Here is a 21,010-nt window from a genome sequence, read left to right as displayed (position 1 = left end):
CCACATAACTTGCCTAAAGACGTGGGCAGGAGGTGATTTGGGGCAGCATCAATGCATGATAGGTGCTTTGCAGATATTAGCAACTGTGGTGAAAATGAAGCCAGGTCTAGTTGATGGACCATCCTAGGTGGCTGAGAATTTCAAGGGCTCACACAGTTCTACTGGGTGAGACAAAAGTTCTTGCACATCTATACTGTCTTTTCAAATTAATACAGTTTATTCTGTACTATATTAAAATCATACATTTTGGGGTCCAAATTCTAAAAAAGCTCTATGTAAGTTGAACAGATATATGTCTAATTTTCTCTGAAAAATAACTTTTTCAGTTGCATTGAAGACACTTAACAAGGAACTTGGTAATATTAAAAAGTCAGGACTACAGATGTTCCAGGACTTGGAGGAAGATGAAGCAACCATTAATAAAATAAAAGAAAGCATCTATTCATTGCTATGTGAAAAAAAATCTAACTATTGTATCATAAAAATAACAAAACAGCAATATTTCAGTATTATGGTGGAACACAGAACCATAAATAGCACTGAGAATTTCTAAGGAAAAACAGCTTCATTAATAGCTCTCTAGGATGAATGGAAGGATTGTGCTGCAGTTTGGCTTGCAATAGAACACAAATGTATTCTGTTCTTATACATTGTAACAACTCTGGACTATTGTATTAGCCAGGTGTCTCTGGAGAAACAGAACCAATGGGATGGACACTCTTTTCCCCCTCCCCCCCAGACAATTAAGGAATTGGCTCACATGTGCTGCTGGCAAGTTTGAGATTTTTTTGTAGTACTGGTCAGTAGGCTGGGAATTCTGGCAGGAGTTGCTGTTGCAGTTTTGAGTCCAAAGGTAGCCTGGAAGCAGAATACCTTCTTTAGGGGATCTCAGTTTTTCCTCTCGATGCCTTTGCTTGATTAGTGGCCACACTGTGGTGACTTACCCAGTAGAACTGTGTGAACCCTTGGAATTCTTAGCTGCCTAGGATGGTCTGTCAAATAGAGCTGGCTTCATTTTTCACCACAGTTGCCACATGGGCAGCCTCATTATGGTAGATAACCTGCATTACTCAAAGGTTACTGGTTTATTTTGAATATTGAACTATGAAAATGTATAATCTTTGCCAATAATAAAACTGGTGTCCCCCCCAAGGGAATGATAGAGAGTGAATAATATCAAAATATATTGTATCTGTGTAGGAAGAAGGTATAAATGATTGTACTGAAAGCTGATGAATAACAGGGGGTAGAGGGAAAGGGTAAGGAAGAGTAATAGCGGGGTTGAACTACTAAAGTACAATATATTCCTGGGTGAAATAATATAGCAGCCCCTCCCACCTTGAACAATGAATATACACTTTAAAAATGAAGGACAGGACTGTAAAACAGGTTCATTTAGGGAGAGGGCAGTAGTGGGAGGGTGGAGGGTGAATGGAAAGGGTGAAGGAGAGCGAACACGGTCAATATATTTTATATACTTGTGTGAAAATAGAACAATGAAACAGGGTGAAATTATTTTAAGTGTGTATGCAGGGGAGGGAGATGAGGGACAGTTATGGCGGCGGTGAACCTAACCAAGTACATTGTAAACAAGTATGGAAATGTCACAGTAAAACCCTGCTGTGCAACTAGTACATGGTAATAAAATGTTTAAAAAAGGCTACTGGCTCAAATTTTAATCACATTTTTACAAAGCCTTCACACCAACATTTAGATTGGTGTGGGACCATTCAAATGGCCAAGTTGAGACTGAAAATTAACTTTCACAACTAGAATATTCAAATAGGCTGATAAGGAGTACACCTGGACTAAATTGGCAGGCATAATAGAAACAGACAGTTTGGCCAGGCACAGTGGCTCATGCCTGTAATCCCAGAATTTAGGAAGTGGAGGTAGGTGGATTGCAAATTCCATGCATAGGAAACCCTGTTTCAAAAAAGCAAAAAAAAGCCTTGTGGGATGATGCATGCCTATAATCCCAGCATTCAGGAAGCTGAGGTAGGAGGATGGAGAGTTGGAAGCCAGCCTGGAAAACAGTGTGACCCTGTCTCAAATAATCAAGGGCTGGGGATATAGCTCAGTGGTGGAACACCTGCCTAGGTTCCATCTTTAGTACCAGAAAAATAAAAAAGAAATAAGGAAAAAAGACACTCTTTGCAACATAAATAGATTAAGTGAAGGAGAACGAGGTGTTTAGATGTGGCAGCTGTTGCCTTAAAATTTAATTTTATTTAACTTATTTAAATAAGAACTGATAAGTGGAAAAATTCCCTGGATTTCATAGACATTATTAAAATAAGGCATTCCAGGAGCCCCTGAGACAGATGAATCAAACCCTTCTGCAGTAGCATGGATGACAGAAATACTTCAGTGGGGAAGCAGGTGTAAGAATAACCCCAACTTCCTGCTGGAGCCACAGCAGGGTGCTTGAGGGGGAAGCCAGCTTTCAGCATGAGTGGGCTGCCATATCAAACAGGTTTAGCCTCTTCTCCCAACATCCTGGTAACTGAAAGGAAGAAACAGATGATCTACTAAAGAATTACTTAGAAAGCAGGTCATTCAAAACAGAACACAAAACTGAGGTATAAAAAGGAATATTTATCTTTTAAAAATACAACTTTGAACACTACTGGCATGTCATTTACAAAGTATTTTCATTAACTACTCTCCATTGGCTTTGCTTACTCAGTGAATTTTTTTACCTTCAATTGAGCTCAAGGGAGGGCATGCTTGCGTTATTGTAAGCACCATCATCACCACCACAAAAATAAATAAATAAAAGGCCATCTCTGCCTCAGAATATTAGCCCCAAATCCTTACCTTTATTTTTCTTTCTTGTTTCTTTTTAAACAAGCAGGACTTCCTGGATGGCCCGTTTATACTCCACCATTGCAATCTGCTGATGGGCCCCACAGAACTGAAGGTGTCCCTTGCAGTCAGCACTCCAGGTGGAGCTGACCTATTTGCAGGAAGCCTCACACACCTTGGCTCATTATTTATTGACTAGTTCATTACTATAAATACTCATATTAACTCTTTACAAACATTCAGCATGAAGTAAACAGTATTTACAGCAGTACACAATTTGCAGTTCAACACACCGACAGCAGAAGAAAAGGGGCCAATGGACTGTAAGAAGGCCAGAGGGGAAAGAATATTAAAATAAATCCCTTCTGCTAATATGTGTGTATATGTGTGCACACCCACGCATGAGCACGTTTTAATTCATAGAAAACTAAACATGCCCTCCTTTAAAAGCAGCCTATTTACAAGTGATTCTGAATAGCACGAACATATGCTAGTCCTACTTGGATACTTGCTTTCTGCAAGCACATCTAGATTTACTTTTTAAAGTTATAAATAACCTTTTATTCTGAAACAGTTATTACAGAAAATAACTTTGGAACATTTGACAACTTTTGGTTCATAGTATTTTTGCAAAAAGCCACAGACCATGCTTTGTCATTGCAAAGGTGAACTGGTCAAGCACCTTCTAGATAGAAGACACTGATGGGTTATTCATTACTGTCTACTGGGGATTGGAAAGATGGTGGCAGTTACACAGAGTACCTAGTGCTTCTCTTATTCCTTTCACCAGTAGCAACATTAATGTGAAGAGAAGTTTAGAAATACAAATCACATACAAGTCATCAAAACATTTCAGTTAACAGTGGTTAACAAAATTCCACAGTCTACAACAGTAGTACAGACACTGAAAACACTCCAAATACTCTTTAGCCTCAGGACTTTTTCAATACTACTAATAAGAAAAGAAAACCAATTGCCAGAAAGGGGAGGAAGTTACAGCACTTGAGGTTTGAGGCAATTTCTTTTTTAGGGCCTGTAGCTCGAGGTGCTGTTCTAGGATCCTTATTTTTAACTCAAAAGATATTCCAGGAATGAACTGACAAATTTAAAGCAACTTCCACTTGAAAACCATTGAAAATACAAATCACTTTCTAAGCTTGTCCAACACGCATTTATTTTTGGGATCCCAAGTTGTTAGGCAGAGATTCAGGTCAGTTTCAAGCCCTCAAAGCCACAGAATTTCCATCTCTTCTCCAGGCTGGCTCCAACTCCGGTCATTTCCTGCTTGAAGGTATGTTGTAGTCTACTCATGAGACACTCCACATCACTGGTGCAGATCTGTGGGGCAGAGGACATCCTTCATTTAAAACCTACTTCATGTTCATTCCCAATCTGTTCTTTTCCTGTGCTGCCTACTTTAGAAAGCTAATGTGTATATTTTGGAGCAAATTAACCTCCTTTCCTCCTGTGTGCATGTGTGTGTGTTAGTAGAGAGGCTTTCAGACAGTAGTGTTCATCTGCTGTGACCACCAGATACAGTCCATTGAGCTTGCTATGGAAAGAGCTGGTGTTGTTCCATGAAGAGGTTTTGGTGTGTAGCTAGCTGAATGATGGCTGCTCAGTGCTGGTAATGCTATGTGCAGGCACACTGAAGCTGCCAAGTCATTTGGGAGGGGAGAGAAGGAGGTAGAAATGGCTGCCACAAAGTAGAATTCGTCACACATGCATTAGCAAGGAAAAGTAACAAGAGTGGGGAATGGCCTCTGTTCCTACTTCTATGCATCATCTCTCTCCCTTCCCAGCACACACACAGACACACAGACACACAGACACACAGACATACACACACACATCCCTCATTACAAAATCAAATCTGTGGATTCCTTTAGGGCATTTTTGGGTTGTCATTTTTGCATTAGTAACCACCACCCTAACAGTAAGCCTGGGCACCAGGGCTTGGCTGAAGAACACCAGGTGATCCTTAAAGAAACCCAGAGTTGCTACTACACTGAAGGTGGAGCAAGGTCACCTCTAATCCTGTTGGTAACACTTGAGGCTCTTGTTGGGAGGCTGTGACACCACTTTGGCAGGAAGCTGCTAAGGAGGAACTGGGCCTAGGCTAGCTCTTCCCAGTGCTGGTACCAGATTCTAAGTGACAGACACACATTGCAGAGTATCATAGGAAGTAGGACTCCTACTTCAAAAACACAAAATATAGAGAGTTATAATATATATAATCTAGGTATACCACATATATACAAAAGGGTCTGACAAAGATGCCAAACTGTTGACAGTGGTTTATCCTTGGGTGGAATTATAAGTAACTTTTATTTTCTTTTCATTATATTTCTATATTCCTTACATTTTAAGACAATGTGTATACATTATTTTTGTAAACTGGAAAAGAGCTAGCTAATTTTTACTGACACACAGCTCAGTTTCCTACCATTGCAACTGACCATCCTCCCCTTGAGTGCCAAATGGGTTATTTAACTGCTGAATAGCATCACTTCCTAGAGGGAAATGAGGGAGGAGTGCAAGGTACAACTAACACAAATGCCATCAAGGAAGACTTATCACCACAGCTAGAGTATGCTTAGAGCAATTAGGCTTCCTAAATAGGCTAGTGCCTTTGTTAAGAGGACATAGGCTTAAGTGGCTTAACATTTTGTACATCAAACTCTCAGGAATCTGCACTCAATGGAACTTCCCAAGATCCCCACATTCTGTGGAATAATGACTACAATCTAGGAGCAGGTTAACTGAATGCTGCTTCTGAAAGAATGTATCATGAGGTTATTTATTGTGAGGAGTGAAGAGTCTGCTCCTGCTGCTAAGAAGTATCCTTGACTTCCTAGGGAATTAGCTCTTCCCCTGCTCTAGATTCTCCAGGAGCTCCTCCCCTTAGGATAGCATCCAGGGAAGGAAATGGCCCATGAGATCAGTTGTAAGCAACTACTCAGTCTGTTACAGAAGACAGCAGCTCATTGTTTCATTGTTTTATTTTTTTGTCTGTGCCTCTATTGTTTCATAGTAACTAATGGCAGTGGTGATGGTGGGAGGGGTAGTGGAGTTAAGATTTTCAATTTTGAAAAATCAACATTTGCTAATGGTTAAAGGTCCAGGACCAAAGTCAGATGGACAACAAAGCTGACTCACGGTCAACTTACAGCTTCTATGTAAATTAAGAGAAGGGATCCAGATTCTAAGATGGATCCTGAAAGCAGGGGTCCAACTCATTTTAATTTACCCAAACTTCCCTGGCTTTAGCACTGGGAAATTCCTCAGTTCCAAGCAAACTAGAACAAAAGGTCACCCTACATGTAAGATGAAAGTTTTATACAGAATCACAGCGAGAGTCAGCAAGAAAGGGAAATTTCCTTAGAACAATAGTAGTGGCCTATTTATGCTTAAAGAGAGTAAGGTTATCTGTTAAACTTCCCCCCATTTCAGGCCCCCACATACCTTATTATCAAGACGGTGCAAGTATGAACAGATGTATTCAATGCTTGCTCCGAATGGGTGAACATGGAGGAATGTGGAGATAATTCCTATGGAGACAATATCCCAGAGGTTACACCAGAGCATGGTATTCCTTGACCTGCCATGTGATAGTGAACCAAATCACAGGTACAAAATGTGCATATGTACAATCAATATACTGAACGTTATTCTAAGTGTATATATACATATATATATATACATACATACTCATTTAATTTTACAAACCTTGTGATTATTGTCATTGCCACCCCCATTTCACAGATGAAGACACTGAGGCACTGAAAGTTTAAGCAACTCAAGATTACAGACTGGTGCTGGGCGCCGGTGGCCCATGCCTGTATCCTAGCTACTCAGCAGGCAGAGATCAGGAGGATCATGGTTCAAAGCCAATAAACAATTCTGTGAGACCCTATCTTGAAAAAACCCATCACAAAAAGGACTGGTGGAGTGGTTCAGGTATAGGCCCTGAGTGCAAACCCTAGCACCACAAAAAAAAAAAAGATTACAAAATGGCTAGTAGTAGAGCTGGTATTTGAACTCAATGTGTTTAATAGTTACATGTGCTGCCTCTCATTATAATCTACCACATGTAGAAAAGCTTCCATTTGAGGAGTCATTTCCATCATCTGTGAAGCTATGAACCATTTTTATTTAGATACATTAATATAAGGGGATGTTATTGTGATATATGTGTGAACTTCACCCTTCCATTATATTCCCATTCCTTCTCTCCTTCTTCTCCCCTCTTTCAAACAAGTAATTGGTGGGTTTCATTATGCTGTGTATTGTATACATGCAATGCATTTGAATTCTAGAATTTTATGATAAATTTAGATGGTGCTAGTTTCTGCAGTTCCTTTGCAGTTTTCAAATTAGACTTCAGCCTCTTAGGCATTAACAAGGTCTTGTACACATCAATGTATACATCATATACTTTCCCCGATTGACCTAGTGCCTCTCACAAGAGAATCTGCTGATTGTATTTGGAGTTTATTTTGTGAGTAGCTCTATAAAGAAAAGTCAAATATTTAATTTTATTTACAGCTGATTCAGGGGGTCAATAGCATGTTGTGTTTAGAACCCTGAATGTCTTCATGTAACAGAATTCTTCCAGCAGTGTATAGCCTCCAGGAATGCCTAGGATTTCTACTCAGCCTCACTGGGGTGCTTGGGACCTACAGCAACTGCCTTGACTGTTCTGGCCATTGGGTTAATTGTTCTAATACTTCCTTCTCTGGCAACAACTAGAAAAACTGCTCAAAGATGTACTACTTCTTCTTTTGAATTCACCTCCTTTCATAAGATCTTTGGTTCATCCAATAGAACTAGAATTTGCCTTGCTGAAAACTGACAGAAAATAAAAGTAAAAATTGATTTTGCTTATAAACTACAACTTTTCTGTCCCTTTAAGTGACTGACAGAGCCAGCCAGGGTGAAGGACTTTGGAGAATGGGGTGGGATTACTGTGTGGCTCCTAGAAGGCAGATGAGATTATCCAGCTCCTCTTAAATGATTGACAGAATCTTTCTCTTAAAGGAAAAGTGTAAATTGTAGCTTGAAGTTCAGAAAGCTATTTCTGAAAATCTTCCAAATATTAGATGGTGAAGGGTTGGGCTGGGTGACTCCAGGAGGAAATGATGGTAGGTCTCAATATCTGACCAAAGGGAGGCTATTCCTTCTATCATTACTTTATTATTAAATGAAGAGGTAAATTGAATTTCTAAATACTGATATTAGTTGGGAAACTTAAATTCTGAAGAAAATAGTGCATGTTCAAAGAAATTCTAGATATTATGGCCAAAAAAGATTCTCAAATGCCAGGAAATAACTCCATAGGTTAAAAAACATCAAGCAGTTTTTGTGAGTTCAAATTCATAGAACTGATTTTAAAAAATAGAGTTTCCTTTTTCTCTGTCAGCCCAAGACTACATTCTTTAAAGAACAAAACAAGAAACAGTTATTTTTCAGAATCTTTTTTTCCTAGGACTATCCATGTTCAGAGTTTTCCTTCTACCTCCAGCACTTCTTCTGACAGGTCTCCCTGTTGCCATGCCAATTTGCTAAAAACTTTGAGTTGAAAGCTGTTTAAAAGTTGTTACCTTTTTTTGAAGACTCCATGGCAGATTCCCCTGTACATCTTATTTTTCTGAGACAGTGTCTTGCTATGTAGCCCAGGCTGGCCTAGGATTTCTCAATTCTCCTACCTCAGCTTCCAGAGTGCTAGGATTTACAGGTACATGCTTACAAGCCAGGTTTCCCCCAGACCATCTTTATTAATGTATCAAAGTGTCAAATCTGAGTATAAATACATTACCAAAGGAGGCAGATATATCTCAAAAACATGCAGAAGCCGACAGTTGAAGAACTCTGGAGACTGGGTGGGGCTATTGTGTGGTTCAGCTTCCTAGAAGACAGCTGGGATTAACCAGCCTTTTAAATAATTGAATATTTTAGAACCTCAATCTGCCATCTTTTCTAAACAGAATAGAATTTGTCAACAAGCATTTGTGAATAGCACTGTAAGTATAAAATGGCTCCTATTTACTGAGAGTTTACTATGGGCCACCTCCTATAGGTTAATTATCATATTTAATACTTGCAACTTCTCTTTGAGGTAGGTAATACTACTATGCCTGTTTTGTAGATGGAGGAACTGAAACTCAGAAAATAAATGGTGGAGTCAAATAAGAAGGTAGATCTGCCCAATTCTTCAAGCACTACTATAATCTTGCCTTTGTGAGTGAATTTTTATATAGCAAGAGCAATTCTAACATTTATCTCATCAGAGCTCACCAATGTCCAACACACCACAGACAGTCTCCTGCCATTTGCCAGTGTGATGTGATAACAAAATAAATATTTGGTACTTTTCCTGGCTCCCGGCCTAGCACACAGCTACAAAACCCTTTGGAATTTATGGACTGAGTGTCTTTTTGGGGGGGGAATTTTGAGATAAGGTCTCACTATGTAGCCCAGGCGGGCTTGGAACATGTGATCCTCCTGCTTCTGCCTCCACAATGCTGGGATTATTGTCATTCACCACCAGTCCAGCAACAGGGTTTTTTTTTATATAATAAATGCCATGTGGCTGGGGGCCATCTCAGTAGTTTCAGGATGCAGACTGGCTGCCAGAAAGACCAAAGCATGTTTAGAAGGCTGGAGCTCTCAGAGTCCCCCAAACCACACCTATATAAGGAAACCTTCATAAAGATCCCTAAATGATGGAATTCAGAGTTTACCAGTTGGTGAACACATTGAGATGCTGGGAGGGTAGAATGCCCACAGGGGTATTAGGAGCTCCATACACTTCTTCCTAATATCTTGCCCTATGATCTCTTCCATTTGCCTGATCCTGAGTTGCTTCTTTATAGCAAGCTGGCAATAATAAGTCAAGTTCCTGACTTCTGTGAATTGTTCTAGCAAATTATTGAACCCTGTGGGTGGGGGAGTGGGAACTCCTGAGGTTATAGCCAAATCGGAAAGAAGTGGATGTAACTTGTTGCTATAGCTAGGAGTGTTCCCCAAAGGTCTATGAGTTAAAGGGTTAGTCCCCAACCTATGGCAATGTTGAGAGTTGTAGAAGCTTTAAGAGGTGGTGCATAGTGGCAGGTCTTCCTGTTATTGGGGATGTGTCATTGCAGGGAATACTGGGACCCCCCAAGTGGTTTCTCTCTCTCTCTCTCTCACACACACACACACACACATCATCATCATCATCATCTTGGGTATGAGGTATTTGTTACAGTAAAGGAAAGCTTGCTAATACATTTAAGGACCTGATGTTTGAACTTAAACATCAAGTATCTAAAGCGAGGGCAGATTTGTGGTACTTAGCCCTTAAAACTTGGCTAGTTGGGTCAGAATCAAATTGAACAGTAGGCCACCTGTTGGTGTTCTGGAGAGTTGGAAAAGTAGTGTTGGAAGAGATACCAAGATATTTGGTGTCAGGAGTTAAAAAAACAATACTCTTCATTTAGTGTCAGAAGTATCATGAGTCAAAATGGCTAATCTAGTGGCATGAAAAAACATGAGAGGCAGAGTCACTTGTTCCAGAGGCTCATCTGCAAAAATTCCTTGCCCAACAGCATCTGCACTAGCCCCAGTGAATGTGAAAGGGCTCAGCTATCCTTACACAGAGATTTAAAAAACTTACAATGTGCTTCTCCAGCTGAACCCTTCAGGGTGCTTATACTGACACACTGATACTGCAGTGGCTTCAAAGAGCCTGAAGAAGGCTGGGAGCTACTGTTAGAATTTTTATGGAAACCTGTACTTGTTCTTACCCCATCATCTTCAGGGCACTGAGTTCTTGCACTGTCATGCTTCATAAATGCTTGGCAGGTACTTGTTAATCTTGGGTAACCCCTTCCCCTCCTCCTCTGTATCCTGTGGGTTGTATGTATATTGACTTCCTTACCCACTAGCAGTGCTTCACGTTCAGACTTGATAGGACTGCTGTTCATGGTCTTTTCAAGAGGGTAGTCACTTTCCTGGCTTGATGCACACAGTCTAGAAGCACAGCTTTCCTGTGGGAATAACATGCTTCCTGTGTCAGTTCACTTTATTTGGAAAAAGAGTTGGTTTCAATTAATTGCACAACAAGTAACTTTTTTTTTTTTGAGACGAGATTTCACTATATTGCCCAGGCTGGTCTTGAACTAGACACAAGTGATCCTCCCACTTCAGCCTCCTGAGTAGCTGGGAATATAGTACAGGCACGTGCCATGGCAACCAGCAACAGGTCCATAAAAGCAACACTGTCCAATTTGGATTATTGAATGGGAGAGAAAATAGTATGGATTACAAAAGCACCATAGAGAAGCCAAGCCATCTTTATATGGTTTCAAAATGAAGAAAAATGCAAACATTTATCTTCACTAGTTTTGTTTTTCTGATTTTATCATTCTTGACTATACAAATAATCTGGGGAACCAGACTCAATATTTATTGTGTACTAGATGCCAGGTACTGTTAAATATGTATTATGTATTATCTCCATCCTACAGATGAGGAAAGCAAGGCTAGGATAAATTAGATAGGTTTGCTAAGATCACATTGCTAAGAAATGGTAAAGCCAGCATTTCATCTCAGATCATTCACTGTTAAGAGGATTATTCTTTTTGTTCTTAAAATGTTTAGGTTCACACTCTGCTAACTGTCAGTCCCATATCTGAATGGAAAATCTGTAATGTAGCCAAAAAACTCACTCTTAGGCAATCAACTGTTGCCTTTTGAACTAAAATTAAACCCTCTATTTATTAACTTGTGACTTTCTCTCCCTTTCTTTTCTCTGATAAGGACATGATCAATTATAATATTCCTGACTTTACAGTAAGAAATGACCATGACTAAAAATATCATTAGTCAGTGGCCTTCTTTCTTTGTTGAAAAATTTCCTGAGTGTAGCAGGTAGGTTTTATAAGAGACACACAGGTGAAATCCATGCCTAGCAAAAAGACTGAAAAGTGCTGCCAGACCATTCACGCATCTTTCTGTCTGTCTTTGGGTACTGAGAACATCTTTTTTGTATTATATGTGTGAGGGAAAGGCCTTCAGAAGAAGGAATAAAAGAAATCATTGTTCAGTCTTTTACTGTTGTGAAAGAAAATGCTGGGGAAGTACTCCTTGGGGGTCAGATCACGGCTGATTCAGATGCTTTGTTACTTCCCTTCCACAAGCCCACAGCAGGGACAGGATTCCTTCTGTTTTCTTTAAAGATGTCTTCAAAGCTTCCCAGATGCTGTCTCTGAATGAAACGAATGGTCTATGTTGCAAGACATGTTGTTTTGTGGATTTACAGACTAGCTCTGGTCAGAAGGGATCCCTTTCTTGATGACCTACTCAATCTTTGGCCTTTAGAATCTAACCCAGGCAGTAACAATTACACCCAATTTGATTTAAACTACTGGCTCACTTCTAAGCCAGGGGCTACCCATCTGCTTCTAACCCCCTTAAAACATTAAATGACCCAGTAAGTCATTTCTTAATTGTGAGATTTTAAGATGTTAAGATTTCCTCAGTAGCTTAAGCCATTTATTGCCTAACTGAAACCTGATTTCAATTTTACAGCTGGCATTTAAAAAATTAGAAGGTATATTGAAAGGATGCTTATTGCATTGAATTTTACTAGTAGATTCAAAGAGCTAGTTCTTTCTACCAGAAAGACAGACATAATCCTATTGTTATATTGCAAAACACTAACAATAACTCACACTGAGGGTTACTGTCAAAATACCCAAACAAAAACAACAAAAAAATCCCTCTTCACTAAAATTTATTGCTTTCCTTTCAACCTGAAATTATTTTTGCAGTCTAATGTGATGGTCTTCTGCTTTCTAACCTAATTGTGTCAGGTTGAAATATTTGGTCACAAATCAGCTACCCAGAGAAGATCAGTTTATAATGATCTGTCATGAATTTCTCTAAAAGAAGCTTTGCTTAAAATAACGGGAAAACATTCCAACTCACTGTTTTTTTATATTATCAGTTGGATCTCTCTCTTTGTCCTCTTAAACTGCTACTTTATGGTATATTCAGTTTCAGAATGAGAAACACTTGTTATTAGGCACAATATGGCAAATTTCTTCTATGCCATTTGACCTCTTTATTTCTTTAAATGGAATTCTTTACAGAGTAGAAAGCTGCTTACACTAAAAAATGTTCTTATTTCAATTTGCATGTCAATCTTAAAGAATGATTCTAAGCATAATATGCCATTAGTATAACCCCACATCTATCTAGTCTTCTGGCAACATATTTCATTTTATGTGGAGGTGAAATAGAGCTATGTAGCAGCTCTGGGACAATTCAGAAGCTCTGATAGTATGAGGAAAGTCCTGATAAGTGGAACTGCTTTGGCACTTTTCAATTAAATGCTTGATAAATGAATTTCTCTGGGATTGTGCTCATTTCTTTAATAGCACCCACAAAATGGAAAGTGAGTTGGTTTTATGATGTGGAAGAATTAAAAGCATACTGCAAATGGCATCCAGAATAAAAATTTTCAATCATATATTTCAAATATACCAAGGTTGCCAGTTCCTAATGGCACTCTGGGGGACATCACTGTGTTGGTAAACACACCCAGGGCATGCATGCGTTGCATCTTTCTAAGCTGAGCACGGAAGACACAGATGATGAGCTCTTGTGGAAGTGTATCGTTGCTGATTTTGGACTCTTGGTCCAAGTTCCTAATCTTTCTCTTCTAAGCCATTAAAAGCAGGTAGTTCTGGTCAATGAGTCTTCTTTCTCAGAGAATTACTTCAGCTAAATATTCAGACATAGAGGAGATTAGAGAGTTTTGATAAAGAGACATCTATCAGTAGACTTTATTCACCTTAAATACATGAGGCACCTGATTTATGGCGTTGTGCACTAATCCATCCAGATGTTAGCAGTCTGTCTCAGAGGACCTTGCTGGTGGTTCTTATTGCATTAGGCTCTCACTTGATAAAGCCCCATCCTTCCCTGTTGCTATTATCTATCCTTAGAATACCGAGATTCCTTATTTCTTCCAAGGTTTTCCTCCTTTTGGTGTCGGCTATTACTGTCACTTGTGGCTACTTATGATCACCCCAGATGAAGTGTTTGCAAAGAAATTTCAATGTTCTAGTTACATTTGTGTTTCTTCTATTAATGAAATGCTTGATTAAAAGTATGTTATTTCACATGAATTTTCTATGGTGCTATTTACTTGACAAACAAATCAGGGAAGAGCTGTACACTCTGGCCTTCTCCAAGAGGGGAGACAGACGGACTTGAGGAATGGTCTGATTTTTTATTCACTGAAAAATGTACTCTCCAGAACCTTTAGAAATGTTGAGTACTCATACTTAAAAGCAGAGCCTTTGACACAAGAATTGTCCAGGAGAGGGGGTTCTCATTCCAAACCAGCAATATCACGCATTGACTTCTATTGTAGAAACTTCCATGGCATTTTCATGGTCACTGAAAAAGGAAAAAAAGAATAAGGGAAAAGATTCACGTGCCTTTTCTTTAAGATTTTCCAACATTTTTTCCACTTGTAACTTGTCATCTTTGAGTTTTTCAAGTTCAGCTTCTTTCCTTTTGTATTCTTCTTGGACCTTGAGCAGATGCTGTAAGAAAGAGCAAAGACAATTAAGTCACTAATTAATAACGAAATACACTTTTTCACAATCCCCAACTGATGTAGGTATGAGGCAGACCTGCTTCACTTTCCCCTAGCACACATAATCCGTTTCCCATGCAGAAAAAAAAGTATCTTAGGAAAATCAAGATACTATTCACTTTATTTTATCTGGCTCTTATAAATTGCCTTTGAATTTGATCATATTTTAGAAAGGGTATGAGGAATGAATTGATCCAGTCACTTAACTTCTTGTCTGTCCTGGCCAGGCATAAGAGTAGTGTTTAGTTACTGTGATGTGGGCAATATCTTGATTGTTGCATAGACATAAATTTAATGTTGTAAAGCATTCTTGAAAGTAGTCATTTGCTATTTGCCAAGTTCAATTTATGTGGGCAAAGTAGTGATGAATTCAAATTTCATATGTTAGTTTCCATATCAGTAGGCAAGGAGCTGGATTTATCATTATTAATAATTGCAACAAATAATATTTGTTGAATTCCTAATATATGGTAAGTATTGTGCTATGTGTTTCATATAATGAGCTCACTTAAGCCTCATAACAACCTTATGAAACTATATGTCTGAGGCTTAGAGAGGTTAAGTAGTTTCCCTAAGTTCATTCACATAGGATATGACAGAGCTAGATTTAAAACCAGGACAGGTCAACCCCAGAGTCCTTGTTCTTAATCACCATATTATACTATACATCTTTTGAGACAAAATGAGAGAAGTGGTGTCATTGCTTGCAAGGCTGTTTCCCAAATGACAGGTAATCAAAATGAATAAACTTAATTTTGAGGAAGTAGAGACCTAATTCTCACTGAGGTCTTTGAACTCAAAAGAGTTCATCGTTTTCAAATTGCATTTAAGTGGCATAACTGTCCTGATGTGCAATGGTTTTTTAAATCAATGTAAGAAGGAAGATACAAAAACCAAAATGTTCCCAAAATCTTACATTTCAAAGACTTGCAAAAGGCCATTGGAAGGGCTAAATAACAGGGTAAAATGTGCATTGTCAAAGTGCTTTGAAATCTAGCTACGGAGATACATTTTGGTAGAAAGATCTCTGATGTAATTTGTGTGTTCTAATTAAACTCTGTGATGACAATAAAAGGAAGGTAAGCATTACTTCACACATTTTGCTAATAGGAAAGGTGAAACATTAATGTGTTATTACTTGTCACACAGGAAGACAATGGTGGAAGAAATAATAACACAGGGTTGCTAGTGCCAGAAGAGAGTCCTTGTTCATCATTTCTAATTTCCAACCAGCAATTAGTTTTTCCCTACATAATTCCAAGGGATAGGAGTTAAAAAAAACTACTGTGCAATTTAAGATATAAGGGAAATGGATGGTAGCCCATAACAGAAGATGACAGCACCCTTACTCAGAAGCACCACCCCTTTATTATAGTGAAAACAGATGTTGAGCCAAATTGTAGGCTCACTGTGGTGAGCATTACACTCAAACTACAGACACTGAGCATCTACTGCATGAGGTTATATCTGAATGCAATTGCACTTGGATGCATTTATTTACTTTTTGTACTTAGAATTATGTACAGGTAAACTCATTCACATAAATAACTGTGGAAACAAAATAAAAACAAACTAGTATTATGCACTCAATGCCTACATAGTTCCAAACCCATAACGTCCCAGCTTCCACCCAAATCAAGGGTAAGAGTCTTACCATTCCTTCTAAAAGACAATATTATTTATTATTATATCAGCTACATACTAATTCATCAGCACTTTTTCATATCTGAATAATTGAGGTTCTTCATAAGGATCTTGAGGCCTTATCTGTATTCCAAAGTAAGTACTTTCTGAGGCATAAAGAAAAATTACATTGTGCTCAATGTAGTTTTAATGTTAAGTGTTTATCACTGAATGGTCATTCCTTGAAAATTGATAATCTAGGCTGGGTGTAGTGGTTCATGCCTATAATCCCAGCAACTTGGGAGGCAGAGTTAAGAGGATTGCTGTGTGAGACTCTATCTTGAAAACAAGCAAGATATGGTGGTGCATGCCTGCAGTCACAGGTACTGAGGCACAAGCAGGAGGATTATGGTCCTAGGCCAGCTGGGCAAAAGTGCCAGATCCTATCTGAAAAGCAAGCTAAGGGCAAAAGAACTGGGGATGTGGCTCTAGTAGTAGAGCACTTGACTGACAAGAGTGTGGCTTTGAATTCAATTCCCAGTTCTGCCAATAACTAACTAAAATAGAATCGGTGATCCATTGTTATCTCTATATTAATCAGAATATTTTACTAACCACAGCATATACTACCTTCCTCAGCCATGCCTGAAGCAGGTGATATCAAGAAGAGTAACAGATTTGATGTTCTATTTGCTTGTAGGGGACCCATTTACAAGTGAAGAGTTAATGCTATCCTTCCAAAAGTTGTGGAAAACCTGGTACAAAAGTGCCTGTACCTGTTGCATTCCTTGTAGGGCTTGTTGCAGGAGTTTCACCTGCTGCTCCTTGTTTGGATCATCTTCTCGGTGGGCTTTGCCTTGTTCTTGCTTGAGCAGTTCTACCTCATTTCGGTAAGCATCAAGCTGCCAACGGAGGCTGTCATTTTCTTCCTTCAGAGCCTCTGCCTGTGACACTAAACCTGAACAATCAACAGAAAATGTTAAACTGTATCTCCAGATTCCTTTGTGGTTCACCCAACTTAATATTTTAAATTAATGTATATAAAACATTCTTGATGAGGAACTTTAGGTCTAAGTTGTCCATGGCAGCAAGGGATACACACAAAAACACACAGGCCCATTTTCATATGTGAACCAGGATTCATGGTTTAAATTCTCCAACATAAATATACTAAGATATTCCTAGGTACTATCAGTTACTTTTATTTGAAATGTGGCAAATGATTTAAGCTCTGTGATTATAAAATGTAGGACTAATTCCCTCAAATGGACAACTGCCTACACAATAATTTTGCTAAAAGATTTTTTTAAAGAATGTAGCACTGACTAGTCTTATAGTAGAAAGATAAATGTATGAATTAAGACATAAGATTTCCACTTTCTGGCCCAGCATGTGAGGAGCTTGGAAGTCTCCACTCTGTCTTAACAGCAAGTAAAAGCTGAATAACTAAAAAGTCAGAGAAGTGGGGTTACAGGGCAAATGCTCCTCCCTAAATTGGAGATGCAGACAATTAATGTGGTGAATCCCAACTTACAGGACCGGAAATCCATGAGTAGAAACCTCCATGGAAACAGTGGCAGGGTAGAAAAACTGAAACCGTAATGGACAAATTGTTGGAGTCTCAGTGTGGAACATGTCTGTGAGTGAAAAACTCCGAGGGCAGCACAGTTTTGTGATGTTTACCTCTAGGAGCTCTACCAGGGCCTTACAGTAAATATCAGAAAAATCCCCTTCTGCTTCTGGCAGGGGAAGGGAAAGGGACAAGTTTTGAAGTTTGAAATACCAGAACATTCTGTTCTTAACAAGGCCTGCCCTTAGGATAGCATATTTCACCAAAGTCTTACCTGCTGGGGTTTTATTTATTTATTTGTTTGTTATATTATTTTTGTAGTGGGGGTGCACTGTGACATTTACAAAAATGCTTACAAAATATCTTAAATTCATCCCTTCCATTATTCTCCTTTATCGCCTGCCTCCTCACATTCTTAAAATGGTTTCAGCAGGTCTCATTTTTCCATTTTCATACACGAGTATGTAATATTTCCACCATATTCACCCTCTCACACCTGGAGTTTTAGAAGTAATTTCTTTTTCTTTTCTTCCTTTTTTTTTTTTTTGGTGGTACTGCGTATTGAACTCAGAGCCTACACCTTGAGCCACTCCACCAGCCCTTTTTTGTGATGGGTTTTTTTGGGATAGGGTCTTGCGAACTATTTGCCTGGGCTGGCTTTGAACCATAATCCTCCTGATCTCTGCTTCCTGAGTAGCAAGGATTACAGGTGTGAGCCACCGGTGCCCAGTTAGAAGTAATTTTTTTTTTGCAGTACTACAGCTTGAACTCAGGGCCTTACACTTGCTAGGCAGGCACTCTACCACTTGAGTCACTCCACCAGCCATACACCTGGGGTTTTAAAAGAGCCTAACTGACTTTATATTATGCATGGATTCTTTTTTATTTGTTTGTTTTATTGAAACAGGGTCTCACTATGTAGCCCAGGCTGTCCTTGAACTTGCTACCTATCCTAGGCTGGTTTCAAACTCATGGTCCTCCTGCCTCTGTCTCCCGAGTGCTGGGATGTTAGGTGTGTACAATCACAACCCACTCTTGTGTCTGGATTCTAACAAAAAAATACAAGGAATACTAAATGATAAAAACCAGTTTGAGGATACAGAGACATACCAGAACAGACTCAGATATGTCAATGATGTTGGAATTATCAGACTGGGAATATTTTTATTTATTATAAAATTTTTTATTTGTTCATTTCTTACATTTGATGTACTCTTCGATAACATCGTTGCCCTGACTTTGGCATGGTCCTTAACCACAATACAATCGCAACTAGCCACCTTATGGGGTTTTCCCTCTCAATCAGTTTTGTAGAGGGCTACCCATTCTCCTAGTTTCATGTTGTCATCAACCTTAATGAGGTTGATTTGGTGCTCAGCACAAAGGGCCTCCACCAACTTGAGGTGGAAGCTCGCTACAGTTGGATACAAGCACACAAAAATGGGCTTGGCGCTTGTGTAAGGCTTTGGCAACTTGGTCAATTCCATGTGTAGGCCATCATGGATGAGGGCTGTCTTCCGCACCTCTTCTAAGGCATTATTAATGTCCATTACCCCTCCAACAGCAATGCCTTCCTCTGCCATGGCGATGGGTTACAGGTGAAGTTGAAACCTGAACACACCTCAGGTATTCTGCCTCAGAATAGGCAGAAGAAAGCAGACTGGGAGGCAGCAGAGAAAGCAGACTGGGAGTTTTAAAAAAGTCTATAGTTAATATGCAATTAACTAATATGGAATTAATGGAAAAAGATAGCACACAAGAATAGATGAATAATATAAGGAGAGAGTTGGAAATTCTAAGAAAGAACAAAAAAGAAATGCTAGAGATTAAAAAAAATACTAATAGAAAAGAAGAATGCCTTCGATGAGCCATTAGCAGACTGGGTATGGTTGAGGAAAGAATCTCTGAGCTTGAGGATGTAATGATTATAAAATTTGAATACTGAAAGCCTGTATTAGTCTGTTTGTACTGTTATAAAAATACTGTAAGCTGGGTAGCTTATAAACAGCAGAAGTTTATTTCTGACAGTTCTGGAAGCCAGGAAGTTCAAGATAAATGCACTAGCAGTTTTAGCGTCTGGGGAATGCTGACTTCCTGATTCATAGATGATGCCTTCTAGGTGTGTTCTCATATCAGTAAAGAGGTAAGGCAGCTTTCTGGGGCCTCTCTCATAAGGACATTGATCCTAAGCACCTCGTCCTAATGCCATCACATTGGTGAGTGATTAGGTTTCAATGTATGAATTTTGGGGGGACTTAAACATTCAGACCATAGCAAAAATGGAGAGAAAAGGCTAAACAGAAAACAACAGAATATCTAAGAACCATGGGACAACCACAAAAGATGTGAACATCTGTAATGGGGAAAACAGAAGGAGAATTTTATTTTATTTTTATTTATTTTTTGATTTAAATTTATTTTTAAGTGGCATATAGTAGTTGTACAGGGGGAGACACTGTGACATTTATATATGTGCTTACAATATATCTTAATTGGATTCATCCCCTTCATCTTTCTCCTTCAGCCCTTCCCCCATTCTTAGAGCAATTTCAACAGGTTTCATTGTTTGATTTTCATACATGAGTACAAAATACATATACTATATTCTGCCCCCCTTTACCTTTCCTTATGCCCTACCCCCTTCTACTGGTATCCACCCCAGCCAGGACCTGTTTTACCTTCCATCCCTCATTTTTTTTCTTAAGGTGACAGAAGGAGAATTTTAAGAGAAGCAATATTTGAAACAATAATGACTGAGAATTCCCCCCAAATTAGTGTTATACCCTGACTACAGATCCAGGAAGAACCTCAAAGAACATTGATCAAGATAAACACCCAAAAACCTACATCCAGGCATATGATATTCAAACTTCAGCAAATCAAAATAAATAAAAAAATCCTGAAAGAATCCAGACAAAAACAACACCCTTATCTATAGGGGAGCAAATGTAATCACTACATCTGACTTTTCAGAAATTATGTTCACAAGAAGAGAGTGGAGTACAATATTTAAAGATTTAAGAGAAAAAAATTCCACCAACCTAGAATTCTTTACTTTGTGAAATTATCCTTCAAAAGTGAAATAAGGAGAAATAAAAATGTTTTCAGATAAACAAAAATTGAGGAAATTTGTTGCCAGTAAACCTGCCTTACAAGAAATGTTAAAAGAAGTCTTTCAGAGAAAAGGAAAATGATAAAAGTCAAAAATTTAGATGTACATAAAGAAAGGAAGAGCATCAATAAAATGAATGAGTGAAAGTAAGATAAAATAAAATAAAGCCTTTTTTCTTATTCATAAGTGATCAAGCATATAACTGTTTAAAACAGCAATAGCAACACTATATTCAATTATATAC

The 21,010-nt window shown here is 38.7% G+C and overlaps 1 protein-coding gene and 1 pseudogene across 30 annotated transcripts in view; both read right to left on the bottom strand.

Annotated features, from left to right (window-relative positions):
• Nucleotides 1-2,190: 2,190 nt before the first annotated feature.
• The window catches only part of Enox2 (ecto-NOX disulfide-thiol exchanger 2), a 341,637-nt gene continuing 322,817 nt past the window's right edge, over nucleotides 2,191-21,010 (bottom strand). For 29 of the 30 annotated variants that reach the window (XM_074063083.1, XM_074063084.1, XM_074063082.1 and 26 more), the window contains 5 exons: nucleotides 16,861-17,042; nucleotides 14,301-14,408; nucleotides 10,730-10,838; nucleotides 6,274-6,359; nucleotides 2,579-4,146 (listed from right to left, as the gene is read on the bottom strand). In XM_074063083.1, the coding sequence (XP_073919184.1) occupies nucleotides 4,015-4,146; nucleotides 6,274-6,359; nucleotides 10,730-10,838; nucleotides 14,301-14,408; nucleotides 16,861-17,042 (617 nt within the window). In that variant the 3' untranslated portion in view covers nucleotides 2,579-4,014. Of the gene's footprint in view, nucleotides 2,507-2,578; nucleotides 4,147-6,273; nucleotides 6,360-10,729; nucleotides 10,839-14,300; nucleotides 14,409-16,860; nucleotides 17,043-21,010 lie in introns of those variants that run through there. The other variant, XR_012444306.1, reaches the window with a different exon arrangement.
• Nucleotides 18,846-20,327, bottom strand: LOC141419690 (small ribosomal subunit protein eS12-like; annotated as a pseudogene).

Source organism: Castor canadensis, chromosome X (assembly GCF_047511655.1).
Source record: "Castor canadensis chromosome X, mCasCan1.hap1v2, whole genome shotgun sequence".
In the NCBI taxonomy this organism is placed as follows: domain Eukaryota; kingdom Metazoa; phylum Chordata; class Mammalia; order Rodentia; family Castoridae; genus Castor; species Castor canadensis.
This window is presented reverse-complemented; position numbering and strand designations above follow the sequence as displayed.